A 12,387-nucleotide genomic window follows, 5' to 3' on the forward strand; every position below is an offset into this window, starting at 1 on the left:
AAAATGATCCAAAGGCCCAATAGCAAAATCCTTAGACCAGTACCTGGACACATGGCATTGGTGCCAAGTGTCAAAGTATCCTAAAGTGCCTGGCACTGCAAACAAAAATGTAGGCACGGGGACACTTCTCTACACAGAAAATTAACATTTTTTTAAAGAAAATTAACATTTTTTGTAAAATAAAATAAAAACCATGAAAAACTCGAACAAAGGAAATAAGAAAAGAATTTAAAAATTAGAAATGAATATATAATTACATAACAGCCGTTACGTAACGGTAATGGTGGTAACCATTGCGCGTTATAGGGCCGAAACAGCTGCAATGGCCGTTAGAGAAAAAATGGCCCGTAACGGAGCTGAAAGAGATCTTTTCAAAAAACTAAAAAAAGCCCGTTACGGCCGTTACCATAATGGTAACTGTCACTGTTATAGAATACCCAGCCCAGAACTCCAAATAACAAGTAATTGATAAGCAAAATATTGAAAATAATTCATAATCACCTTAAAAATGGTAGTTTGTATAACATTATTCTCTCTCTTAAAAGATCAGAGAACCACGACAAAAGATCAAAAAAGCAAAAAGAACAAAAGAGCTTGTTCTTTTTTGTTATACGGCTCATGGTACCTATGGTGAAAAATCTAGGGACTGAGAAGTTCTTAGGAGTAGTTTCTTCAACAACAAGAAAGTAAACTTTAAGGGCTAGGAATGAGACATCTTTTAACTTGATGAAAGAAATTCACATTAAAGAAAAATTAAGAAAGATGAAAAGAAAGCTTTGTGTCAGACATGTTTGGACACCTCATTTAAAGTGTCTGGCTCGCAGCACTTTTTGATAATGTCACTAAGACACTTCACCCATATAGATTTTGAAGTCGTGTCATGTCCAAGAGTGTCCAAGTGTTCCCAAAGTGTCAGCATGGCAAAAACCCAGAAAGTGGAAGTGTCTAGGTAACACTGCCTTATGTGGGAAAGCATGGTATCAGACTATTTATGCGGTTGTGGATATTTTTCTAGTTATGAGGCCATATGATCATAGACGTTTGATCCTCTCATTCACTTTTTACACAAGTTTAGGGATATTTTCTACTATTTCATTCTTTCAAAATACCTATACAATCATGTGGGGAAGCATGTTATTAGACTATTTATGCAGTTGTGGATGTCTTTTTTAGTTATGAGGGCATATGCTATGCAATTTATAAGGCATATGGTTTCAAATCCATATTTGCTCTTTAAAGAAAACCGTCCGCTATTGGGCCACTCCATTCTTTTTTTCTACAGCTCTAGGGATCTCCAACCACCTCCATGCTAAGAAAATGATATATCAGGGTACAACTATATTGTCAAGTTCTTTTCAGAAAGGAAAAAAAAGGAAAAAATCTATTGCTGATTCATTATGCCATTCAAAAGTTGAGCATGAAACTTTTTCCTATTACATTTTACATTTCTCTATAACAGTTTGGCGGGTCTTTTAAAGAAATTTTCATCTCTCTCTCTCTCTCTCTCTCTCTCTCTCTCTCTCTCTCTCTCTCTCTCTCTCTCTCAAAATCAAAATAAAAAATAAAATCTCTATGACAGTAGTGCAAAAATCTCAGGCACTTAATGGACGTGGTGAATTTTCATTGCAGAGAAATGTTTCCCACTATCAAGCTACGTGGGGCCCATTGAGATGTCCTAACATGAGATGGGGAAACTGATGGACGGGGTATTCTCACAGACATACCAGTAAGCCCCATGTAGATTGATCACATGAACTTCGTGTGGGCGTGGGGCAGAGGGCAATTCATGTCCCATAATGTGCGTCTAGCCGTTGTTCAAAGCATAGAGAGTCAAACAACTCTCTGTCACCAGCCCTGTATGGAAATAAAAACTCTGATAGTCTGGCGGAGTGTGATGATACATAGGCACTTCGAAATTTTACTCAAAAATTGAATATGTGGCATTTGCTTCTACGTAAGTGAAATCAAACTGTCCAACTTATGGGTCCCATTTTACATTTGTCATTAAAGAAAGATCACTCTTATTTTTGTTGTTGTTGTTGTTTTTTTTAAAAAAAAAAATTTAAATTTAAAGATCACTCTTATTTGATTATCTGACTATCGGGTTAGTGGGAATTTTGGATGGTGGAAAGAAGGAAAAATAAAATAAAATCCAACAGCCCTATTTTAGCAGGCAACTATCCACGAATCAAAGGCTACAATTGTTCAAACAATCTCATTCTGTTAGTTTTACTTAAGAGCTCGGTACATAATTTTTACTCGGTTTTACTTGAGCTATTACATTCCAAGCGTAAAATTTCAAAGTTCCTACATATCAAGTGTCATGCTCTTCTAGTGTATCAAATAAGGACCTCACTACTGTGACTTGTGTGGTATATGGTAACCTACAAACAACCTGGTTGAAGGAGCACACATGTAAGAGATCCAGCCTGTCCATCAGGCACTTCCTCGTGTTTACCATGGTCCTTGAAAATCAGGACAATCCAAAACTTAGGCAGGCCCCACCATAAAGAGTGGTTGGGATGAGAACGTTATCATCCAATCCATTTATCATATGTTCCTCACCACAATGAAGGGACTCTCTGAATATCCCATTTTTCAAAGCTTAGGTGGGTCACACCACATGAATTAGAGTTTTTAGGCATGATTCAACCTTGTTCTTTGCGGTGTGTCCCAACTGAGTCATGATTCTACTGAATAGCCTTGATTTATGTGATCAGGTGGCCCATCGAATGGACGGGGTGGATCTCATGCACATAAAGTCGTTCCCCTAACACATGAGCAGTAGGCATGCCGTCTGTATACAATGTGAGTCATGCTAGCGTCTTCAACAAATAATATCTTACCCCTATGTATCAAGCATGTCGCAGAGAATTTCCTGATTACATGGCCTTTAGCCTAACCTAGCCATCGAGGACTCTTTAGTGTGGAGACTGGACAAGTCAGGTCTATTTTTAGGGAGATCTTTCTTCTCTCAGATCTCTAATACAGTAATACTATGGTCCAGGCCCTTCGTCATCATAGAGTTCTTGTGTGGTTGTATGAAGCTCCTCCAAAGGTAGATGCTTTTACCTGGCTGGTTGGAAGAAATGGAATTTTTCCTGTGGACAAATTATGCAAAAGATGCATGGTGCTTCAGAGTTTACTGGGTTATGCTGTATTCCTTGGACATTTTATTCCAAGCCTGGCCCTCAGCTGTTTCAGGCAAGAAGGCCTCTTCTAGCTGGAGGATTGCTCTCCTTACGGTCATCTAGTCCCTTTGTCTTGAAAGGAATGATTGTTGTTTCAAAGATAGAAAAATGCTCCAGTCAATGGGTGATTAATAGGGTTAATCATTGTATAAGGGAGTGGGCGCCTTAGGGTTGGGTGCCTTTGTATTTGTATTAGTATTTTCTCTTTTGTTTCCTCCTATTTCTTTGTTTTTCTTTTTGCCCTTGTGGCCTCAATAAATTAGTAGTATTTTTCTCTTTTGTTTCATCTTCATCTTTAAAAAAAAAAAAAAAAATTTGGCTTCTCAGTGTTCGAGAAAGACAACTATTTTCATTCATTTCCAATTTTTGGAGAAATTAGGGTTCAATCAATTTCAATTCTCCTTTTTTTTTTCTACGAAAATTCATCTTTATTTGTTCTGGAATTATATTCTGATCTTTTTGATTGAATCTGAATCTGAATCTGAATCTATTTTGTAATTCCCCCTTTCATCATTTCTGTTGTTGAATTGCAATTCACTGTATATGGTTTGAGAAATTGCTGATATATTCTTTTATTATTTTAGAATCTGTTTTGTGATTTTTGGCCTTTTCGGGTAGATTTGTTTCAGAGATGTTGGAGCAATTGCTGATTATGTGGGGTGGCTTGATCCTGTGGGCATGCAAGGCACTCGGAAACGCCCTTAAAGGGTCCCTTATTGACGCCTTGATCCGGTCCTGCCTCTTGGAGGAGCGATCCGGTGACATGTTGTACAATTATGACACCCTGGGTGCCGTGTACATCTCAAATGGACCTTCGACAATGATCTCAGCCTCATTTTCGTTGATGTCTATTTAGAGGATACTCCATCTCCTCTATGTCGACGATCTTCTCTCCATGGTGTAGCATTAGTTCTTGCAGATCTATGATCCAAAGTGCACGGCTTATGATGATTTTGATGACGTCTTTTGGCAGCTGCAGAAGGAAGCAGAGGCTAGGGTGGAGAGATGAGGAAGTTGGAAGCAGGTGACGAGGCCTGTGAAGTAGATCACGCTCAAGAAGGCCGGATCACAGCACGGCATGAAGCAAAAGAGCACTGGCAGGTCCAGCAAGGACAATGCAGATGATGATTTGATAAAAGGCTGTGGATTATAGAGCGGTGGTTATTCTAACAGACATGAGGCTGGGATCAAACAATCTTGTGCAGCTGATGGTGTTAAGAGTAAAGAGAATGACAGCTTAGATGTCAGGGCTTCTAATGTAATTAAGCTTCAAAAGTTGCGATCGAAAGGGGGATGGCACACTAAACCTTCCTCTCTCTATAGGGCCTCAGCCATTTGGAAGGCAATCTCTGCCACCCCCACTTCAGAGAGGGCATTTCCTTCAGTCTTGGAGATGGATTTAGGATAAGGTTCTGGTTGGACAGTTGGATCTCCAACAGCCCCATTTCAAAACTTTTCCCTGCTCTGGCCAGAGTGTCCTCCAATATCTCCATTTCAGTGGCTCAGTCCTCTGTTGATTGCTCAGGTGCCCGGTGTCCTCCTTGTAGACTTGCTCTTTTGGATTCTGATGTTCTGGAGCTGCTGGAGTTGCTGTTCTTGTTGCATGGCATTAAGCTTGTTCCCAAGGAGGAAGATCAATGCCACTGGTCTCTCTCTACCTTGAGCCTCTTCACTTGTAAATCCTTCTGGAATCTTATCAAATTGCGAAACCCGACATCTCTTCTCCAGTATCCTTCCTTCTGGTACGTCCCTCCTAAGTTGTTAGTTTTTACATGAATTCTAACAAGAGGAAGGACGCTCATGATCGACAATCTCCGCCGACAGGGAATGATCCTGCCCAATATCTTCCACCTCTGCCACAGAGACGCTGAATCCATTCCGCACCTCTTTCTTCATTGTTCATATGTACCTGCCATATGGACCTCCATTGTTTCTAAGTTTTGGCTCCTTTGGGTCATGCCGACAAACATCTCCACCTTACTCTCTGCTTGGCATGATGCGCATATTCAGACTTCTCTCAGACCCGTGTGGCAGATGACACTTTTGGCTACCCTCTGGTAAATCTGGAAAGAAAGGAATGGCCGTTGCTTCAGAAACATGTCTTCCCCTGCTCCTTTAGAGGTTATTCAAATTATTAGAGTGGTGAACGAATGGGCCTCTTCCCTTGCTCAGATGGATGGCTCAGATCTCGCTTTCCTGTTCGGTTAGTCTCCCTTCTGGCTGCTTTCGGTTTTCAGTTTTTCTTTGGGTTGGGTAACTCTTGTTTAGGTTTTTTTGGCTCTTCTGGGTTATCCTTGTGGGTTTCGATCTTCTTTTGATGAATTTTGTTTTGTTCTCCATGCTTGGGCCCCTCTTGAGTGCAGTGTGTTGTATAGTTTCAGTTTATTCTGTTCTCTTCTGGGTTGCAGTTGCTCCCTTTTTTAATAAAATTATCATCCTTCAAATAATAAAAAAGTTGCAGTCGAAAGTGGGTAAGAAAACAGATACAGTAGTTAGCAAGGCTTCCTCCAAGCTGGAGCCAAAGAAAAAGGTAACAAAGAAAAACAGAGTTTGGGATGATTCACCTCCAGAGTCGAAACTGGATTTTACAGATCCTGTAGATGAGAGAGGGGATGAGAATGTGATAGTTGTGGCAACCGATCAAGAAGAAAGCGTGACGGATTGGGAAGAGGTCATCAGCAGCGAAAGTGACAGCAACGAAGTGGAGGGAGTGGAGAAGAAAACGAAGCCTAATGCAAAAGAAGAAAGGATGGTTCTCATCTATGTTCCAGGGGTAAATAAATTCCTCTCATGGAGCTTTTTGCATACATTCATTTGATGTTTACTGCCTTGAAAGGAATGGTCGATGTTTCATGAACAAGAAGTAAGCGTAGATGTTTTTAGGAGGGCTAAACCGTTTGTAATGGAATGGGTGATGGGATCAGATAGTTTATTCCAATTCCAGATGGGTTGGTAGCAGTTTTGCTGTTTTCTGTTTCTGTTTATTCTTTTGTATATTTTGGCTTCGGCCTTTCAATGAATTTATCATCTTTCAAAAAATGTTTACTGCCTTGTCACCTGACTTAACAGAATTTCCAAAATGTGGGTACTTTTGGTTCTGTGATGAGGAGAAAATTCTTAACAGTAGAGTTTCATGCTTAAATATCAACTAACTGAACTACATACAAAGACTGGGTTAGATAATACTCCGAAGCAAGTCTATGTTTAAGGGTTTGTCTGCCAGTTTCTTTATTGGTCTTCTTATGACTAGCTTGATGGATATTGTATGTGCATCTTTCTAATTCAAAAACCTTTTTTTTTCCCTGATAGGCTAATCAGGTAGCCGATTCTCTTGCAAGATAAGGAGTGGCAAAAGGGTCACTCATTGTGGGTGATCCGCCACCTCTCCCTTTCCTATGTATCCTATTGCTTTACTAACATTCTGTTATTCATAAAGAGCTATTTTGCCTCCAACAAGATAGAAAAGGATGGCTTCGTTCGCAATTTGCTTACCCCCCCCAAACACGCACACTGACACACACACAAAAGTGAGGAAAAAAAAAAGAACCTTTATTCTGACTGGGAAACTAACCACAATGAGAAAGTACTTCAAATATTAACTAATGACAAAGGTACCTGGGCCCTAAAATTTTTATGAACTTGTTCAAATACCAAATGAAGAAAAATAAAAAATGACGTTGAAACGATTCATATCTTTGAAATGACCACATCACCATGGACATTGATCTTTTCTCTGGAGGATGTAGGGCATCTGCATAATAATCAGAGTGCTGATTTTCTTCCGAATCTTATTGCCTTTTTTTTTTCCCTGTGAAGTGAAGGCTTCTAGGCTCCCGGTTGATTTCTCCAGCTGGTAACTTATTAATAGCAATACATACTTTTAAAAGATAGATAAGCTTGTTTAGCGTGGGACCCACTAATATGGGAATTTTGTCTCTGTCGCTTATTTCCTTTGCATCATTTCAGTTCTCCCCTTAAGTTGGGTGTTTGCAAGAGAGGAACTGCTCAACGGTGGAGCTTTTGGGCAATTGGGGCGTTAAGCAATAAATTATTGTCTGCTTCTGTCAACTGTGTGTAATATAGGATTTTGTAAATTTCTTTTCTGTCTAGATTTCGCCTGATTCTTGAATGATGAGAGTGTCACTTGTATTTGGGTCCAATCTTTTTGTGTCGATTTATAATATACTAATGAATTGCCAGCTTAACAAAGAAGCTTCTCTCCTAGCAATTTGGTGCAGCTTCTAAATAGTAGATCGGCAAAAGTTAAATGAGCAGCTGCCCACCCGACATCAACCTTCCTCTCTTAAGTTTTACCTGATCTTTGGAATTGGCCATGGCAGAGACTCAAAAAACTAAATGATTAAAAAACGGAAGGGCAAAGCAAAAAGTCAAAAAGTAGTAAATGCTAGCAAAACTCATGTCATGGTTTATGGTTACCCTCCCATAGCACAATAAGTTATGATGCATTGAGTTGCATTTTGACACACGGAGAACCTATTTGTTCTAGACAGTCCACTACGTCTCGCCCACACTTCATGGTCCATAGCTCAAAGATCATCTTAATGAAATGGCCATATCCATCCAAATGTTGGAAGTCTTTTCTTAAGCATGGCTGGGATGGTGAAGATTGTTTCATTAAAGTGATTCTATGAAATCGAAAGCAATGCAACCCAGGGGCCACCAGATGGATGGTTCATATTGATGATGGGATCTATATTCTATAAATGATCATGAACGTTTGTTTTGTAGGACATTGATGGGATGATTTGAATAATTAGATGGTGTGATTCAGCTCACTGGCCTACAAAGTGTGGCCCAACTTGATTTGTCGGGCTATGCAAATGTCCAGTGCAACTCATAGAACCATAAGTTACAAATATAATTGGGATAAAATAAACATGGGTCCAAACATGCAAAGATCCATGTGCATGCTTATGTAGATCACTGTGAGCATTCTACATATTTCTTGCATTTTGATGTAAGCCGTGAGTTTTGTAGTAGCAGCAAGCTTCTCACCATTTTTCAGCATTTCAGGGAATGCAATTTTCAGACCTGCAACTGACTTTGAAAGCTTTGAAGGATAGGCTTATGGCAAAAAATAAAATAAAATTTGTGGTATGTTTATGTGTCCAGTACATAATATCCATTTTATGGGTGCATATTTAGCCTGTTTATAGCATTTCATCACTGGTAGCTGAGAAGCTTTGTGAGTCAGTAGCAGCTAGTCTTGAAGGTAAAAAGTTGGGTTCTTTTACAAGGATGGGCCCACCCCAAAATGTCCTTGCATTAATCACCCCCCGGTGAGGAGTCTCGAATACGAGACCTCCCGCTCTGATATCAATTTGAGGTAGGACAATTAACCACTTGCTCTAAAAGCTCGAACTGTTAAAGCGTGATGAATTAATCCCTTAATCTCATAGCCCAGTGATGTAGGACAATTAACCACTTGCTCTAAAAGCTCAAACTGTTAGCGTATGGCTAATTAATCCCTTTATCTTATAGCCCAGGCCTCACATCTCATGGGTTAGGACCTCGGCCGAACCCCCACATGGTTCCCAAATCACATGGGTACCGCCTCACATGGGCCGCCCACCCCGAGTGTGTTCCTGCATCCCACAGGCTACCCCACTCGAGCCCGGTGTGAAATGTGCATTAATCACCCCCGGTGAGGAGTCTCGAACACGAGCCCTCCCCCGTGGGCCTCGCCCACCCCGAGTGTGCCCCTGCATTCCACAGGCGACCCCACTCGAGCCTGGTGTGAAAATGCCCCTGCATTACCCAAGCCCCACATCTCATGGGTCAGGACCTCGGCCGAACCCCCCTCGTGGGCCCCAAATCACATGGGTACTGCCTCACACCGGCCGCCCACCCCGAGTGTGTTCCCACATCCCACAGGCTACCCCACTCGAGCCAGGTGTGAAATGTGCATTAATCACCCCCGGTGACTAGTCTCGAACACAAGACCTCCCCCGTGAGCCCCGCCCACCCCGAGTGTGCGCCCGCATCCCACAGGCAACCCCACTCGAGCCCAATGTGAAAATGCCCCTGCATTACACTTGATGTAAACTGAACTTTTTTACAGGTTGGGACCGCACTTTCCACGGTTTACATTTCTGGAGCACCTTTAGTGTTCATTGGCTGTGGGCAGTCTTACATGGATCTCAAGAAGCATAATGTCATATCCATTGTTAAGACCCTCATGAAATGAAAATATTATGGTCTGTTTTTTTCTGCTACTGTGTGCTATTTCATGAATATAAAATTGCTACCAAACTGTCCCCCATGACCTCATTATATGCACATTGGAGGTGAATCAATTGATTAAATTTAAGGATGTAAAACTAAAGTTCATTTTTTTTTGGGTCCATATAGGTTTTTTCAAACGTAAATTACAACAACAAAGAAATCTATCATACAGTACATTTAGAAACGTCTGTCAGTAGTATTTCTGGAAACTTTCTGCAGGTAATTTAGATCCTTACAGAACCAACGGGAACATACTATTCCACTAGCTCTAGGAACAAGCTTGTGCTCGGATGGAGGCCTGCATCTTTGAGAGTCATGTTCATCTGCTCGAAGCCATAAACTTTTCTTGGGAAGTTGGATATCAGATGGTAACTTCCTATCCCTGGCAAATCCAGTGAGTCGATGTATCTGTATATGGACTGAATCTTGTCAGTGCAAAGGAAGCTCTGCTCTTTCCTTTCTCCATTCGGAAATCGTATCAGTATCTGCAAAACCATGTGTCCTGGATCAGAGCAGTTTCATGATTATTGCTTATTTGCTTCTGATTTGAGATGGAAGCAATGTTCGAAGCATTGGTATCACTACATGTTTTGCTAGCCGGGGATACAAAAACAATATCGATATTGCCGATAATATCGCTGATAATCGGAAATGCAAGGAAACATGGTGAAAACAGTGGATTTTTTTAGTGAAACTTTAGGAGATGCTAAAATACACATATTTACATATTTAGGAATAAAAAATTGCAAAAAGAATACATCCATAATAACTTTTCATTTAATCAGGGCCTAAAAGCATGTGCTACCATAAGAAATTAGTCCATCCATCCCATCTATCAATCCAACCTTCCATCCAAATATTCATCGATATTTCAGAATATTGACAACACAAAATATTTCGCCAAGAAATCTCGGACAACCGAAATGGAATCAAAAGATTGTGGTCTCAATATTGCCCATGTTGCAACAACAATAACATCTCAATATTATTGTTGACAAATTGAACATTAAATACAACTATGCGACCATAAAAAAAAATTTTAATGATTTTTTTTAATAAATAGATTTTTAGCGATATCAGTCCATTGACAAGATTGTTGAAATTTCGTGGATACATTCTCAATACAAGCAACACCTAAAATTTACACAATTGAAAATAAGGGTGATACATTGCCAATACCTAAAATTTCTGATAGTATCAGTTGTGTTGGCATTGCTACCAGTGTTATTAGTATCGCTGAGCTGGAGATATGGATAATATCAGGGATACTTTGAACAATGGATGGAAGTACAGTGTCCATTACCTGAGTAACCAATGGACCTGTTCTGGGAGTAACGGTTTCCTTTCGTTGAGTTTCCTTGATTGTTTCTTTTGCTTTGCTGCCCGACTGTTTCGCAGTGGTAGGAGATTTCCTTGGCTTCTGGATGTTTTCCTTCTTGTGTGCTTCAACCTGCTGTTGAATATGAGCTGGTTCCTCTATGACCAACTCCCGGATTACTTCCTTTTCCTGAAAATATGTTGTTTGTTATATGTCAGTTAGTACTGCATCCGATTTAGATTTGAGACTGTCAGGATCGAGTCGCACCCTATCCATTTGAAGTGCTGCACGATACGCAGCATCTTGTTCCTCCCTTACTTGGCGGTTCGCTCTTCTTGTCTCCTCTTCTACTGCTCTGGCTCTGAAAGCCGAGCTTTGTTCTTCAATTGTCAGCTGTAGAATCTCTACCAGTTCAGCAGGTGACACTGGCCCTTCCACCTAAACAGTTATGGTGAGAGAGAGAGAGAGAGAGAGAAACATTGCAGTGAGATGGTTCTGAGAAAGGAAAAGAAAATTATTCACCTGCTGCAGGATGACAATGCTATCACCGGAAGCAGGCATGATAATAGCACAGAAAGGAAAAGTGGGTGCTCTTAGTGCAGCAGTCATGTGTAAACCTTCCCCACTGTTTGCAATGGCGGCCCAGGAAACAAAATTCGCATCCAGAAACTGCACGACCAGCTCCGAGCAGAGGGTTCCACTGCAGAATGGAGCTGTGTAGGGGTGCTCAGGCAAGTGGAGATAAAGGAAGAGAAGCTTTGATTCCTGCTCTGCCATCTTGAGAGCTTCAACAAATCTGCAGGCATAAAAAAAGGGATGGGACAAACCATACTGCTGCTCGAAGTTGGTTATGAAAAACCATTCCTCTGGAACTGCCAGAGCTTCTTGGGGCTGCTGGAAATGCGGCTGCTGGAAATGTGGTTGCTGGTGGTCTCTCCTTCCAGCACCTATCAATGCCATTCCATGACCCACAGCTCTCGAAATCCCTTCTATTATGTTTATTGGGAGGTTAACAATCCTTCGGATAATGTTGCTGCTACATAACGAACGCTCTGCTCTCGTGTTTTCTCTCGTTGACATCTTTTGAAATTTTCAAGAAATTGATATGAAATTTTCAGGAAATTGGTGTGATGCCTGAAAATAATGTGGTAATGTTTGAGAAAGCTCTTGATTCTTCTGCAGTGTTAAATCTGGCTGATTTGATGCTCCACCACCATTTCTCTTAAGCCCAGATCCTTGTCGACCCCATCATTGCCATGCAGTCTTCTTCTTCTTCAGTTTGAAGCTTCCATAGTGAAATGCAGAGATGGGGTTGGAGCTTTAGCTTTTTACTGTTGGTAAAGAGGGATAAGAGAGAATGCGAGGTTGCTTTTTTGTATTAACAAAAAGGAGATATTGTTTAAAGAATGTCTAAAGCAAAGCACCCAGCAGATGCTGCTTCTTTTCTTTTCCTTTATTGATAATCAGCTGGTTATCTCTGTTAATATATATTCATATAAAACAAATTTAAAAGAAACCAAGAAAAATTGCAAGGACTGATCAATCGGATCAGTATCTGAGCTGGTTGGTGTACTCACTGTTCCTGTCCCATCATAAAGGCTTGCCAGGGGTGTTCGGCCTGGACACACCATG

General features: G+C 40.8%; 2 protein-coding genes and 1 pseudogene across 2 annotated transcripts; 2 read left to right on the top strand and 1 right to left on the bottom strand.

The window, feature by feature from the left end:
• Nucleotides 1–3,815: 3,815 nt before the first annotated feature.
• LOC131255373 (uncharacterized) lies at nt 3,816–9,399 on the top strand. The gene is made up of 3 exons (XM_058256065.1): nt 3,816–5,964; nt 8,226–8,306; nt 9,274–9,399. The coding sequence occupies exons 1-3, from the start codon at nt 5,509–5,511 to the stop codon at nt 9,397–9,399; spliced, it is 663 nt and encodes a 220-aa protein (XP_058112048.1). The 5' UTR covers nt 3,816–5,508.
• LOC131256074 (uncharacterized) lies at nt 3,823–4,599 on the top strand (annotated as a pseudogene).
• Nucleotides 9,400–9,493: 94 nt separating the features above from the next.
• Nucleotides 9,494–12,183, bottom strand: LOC131256072 (plant UBX domain-containing protein 10-like). The gene is made up of 4 exons (XM_058257122.1): nt 11,278–12,183; nt 11,023–11,193; nt 10,741–10,944; nt 9,494–9,922 (listed from the first exon to the last, which is right to left on the bottom strand). Exons 1-4 carry the CDS (start codon nt 11,833–11,835, stop codon nt 9,692–9,694), a joined length of 1,164 nt encoding a protein of 387 aa, XP_058113105.1. The 5' UTR covers nt 11,836–12,183; the 3' UTR covers nt 9,494–9,691.
• Nucleotides 12,184–12,387: the final 204 nt, after the last annotated feature.

The sequence above is a fragment of the Magnolia sinica genome, chromosome 9 (genome assembly GCF_029962835.1).
Source record: "Magnolia sinica isolate HGM2019 chromosome 9, MsV1, whole genome shotgun sequence".
Lineage (NCBI taxonomy): Eukaryota > Viridiplantae > Streptophyta > Magnoliopsida > Magnoliales > Magnoliaceae > Magnolia > Magnolia sinica.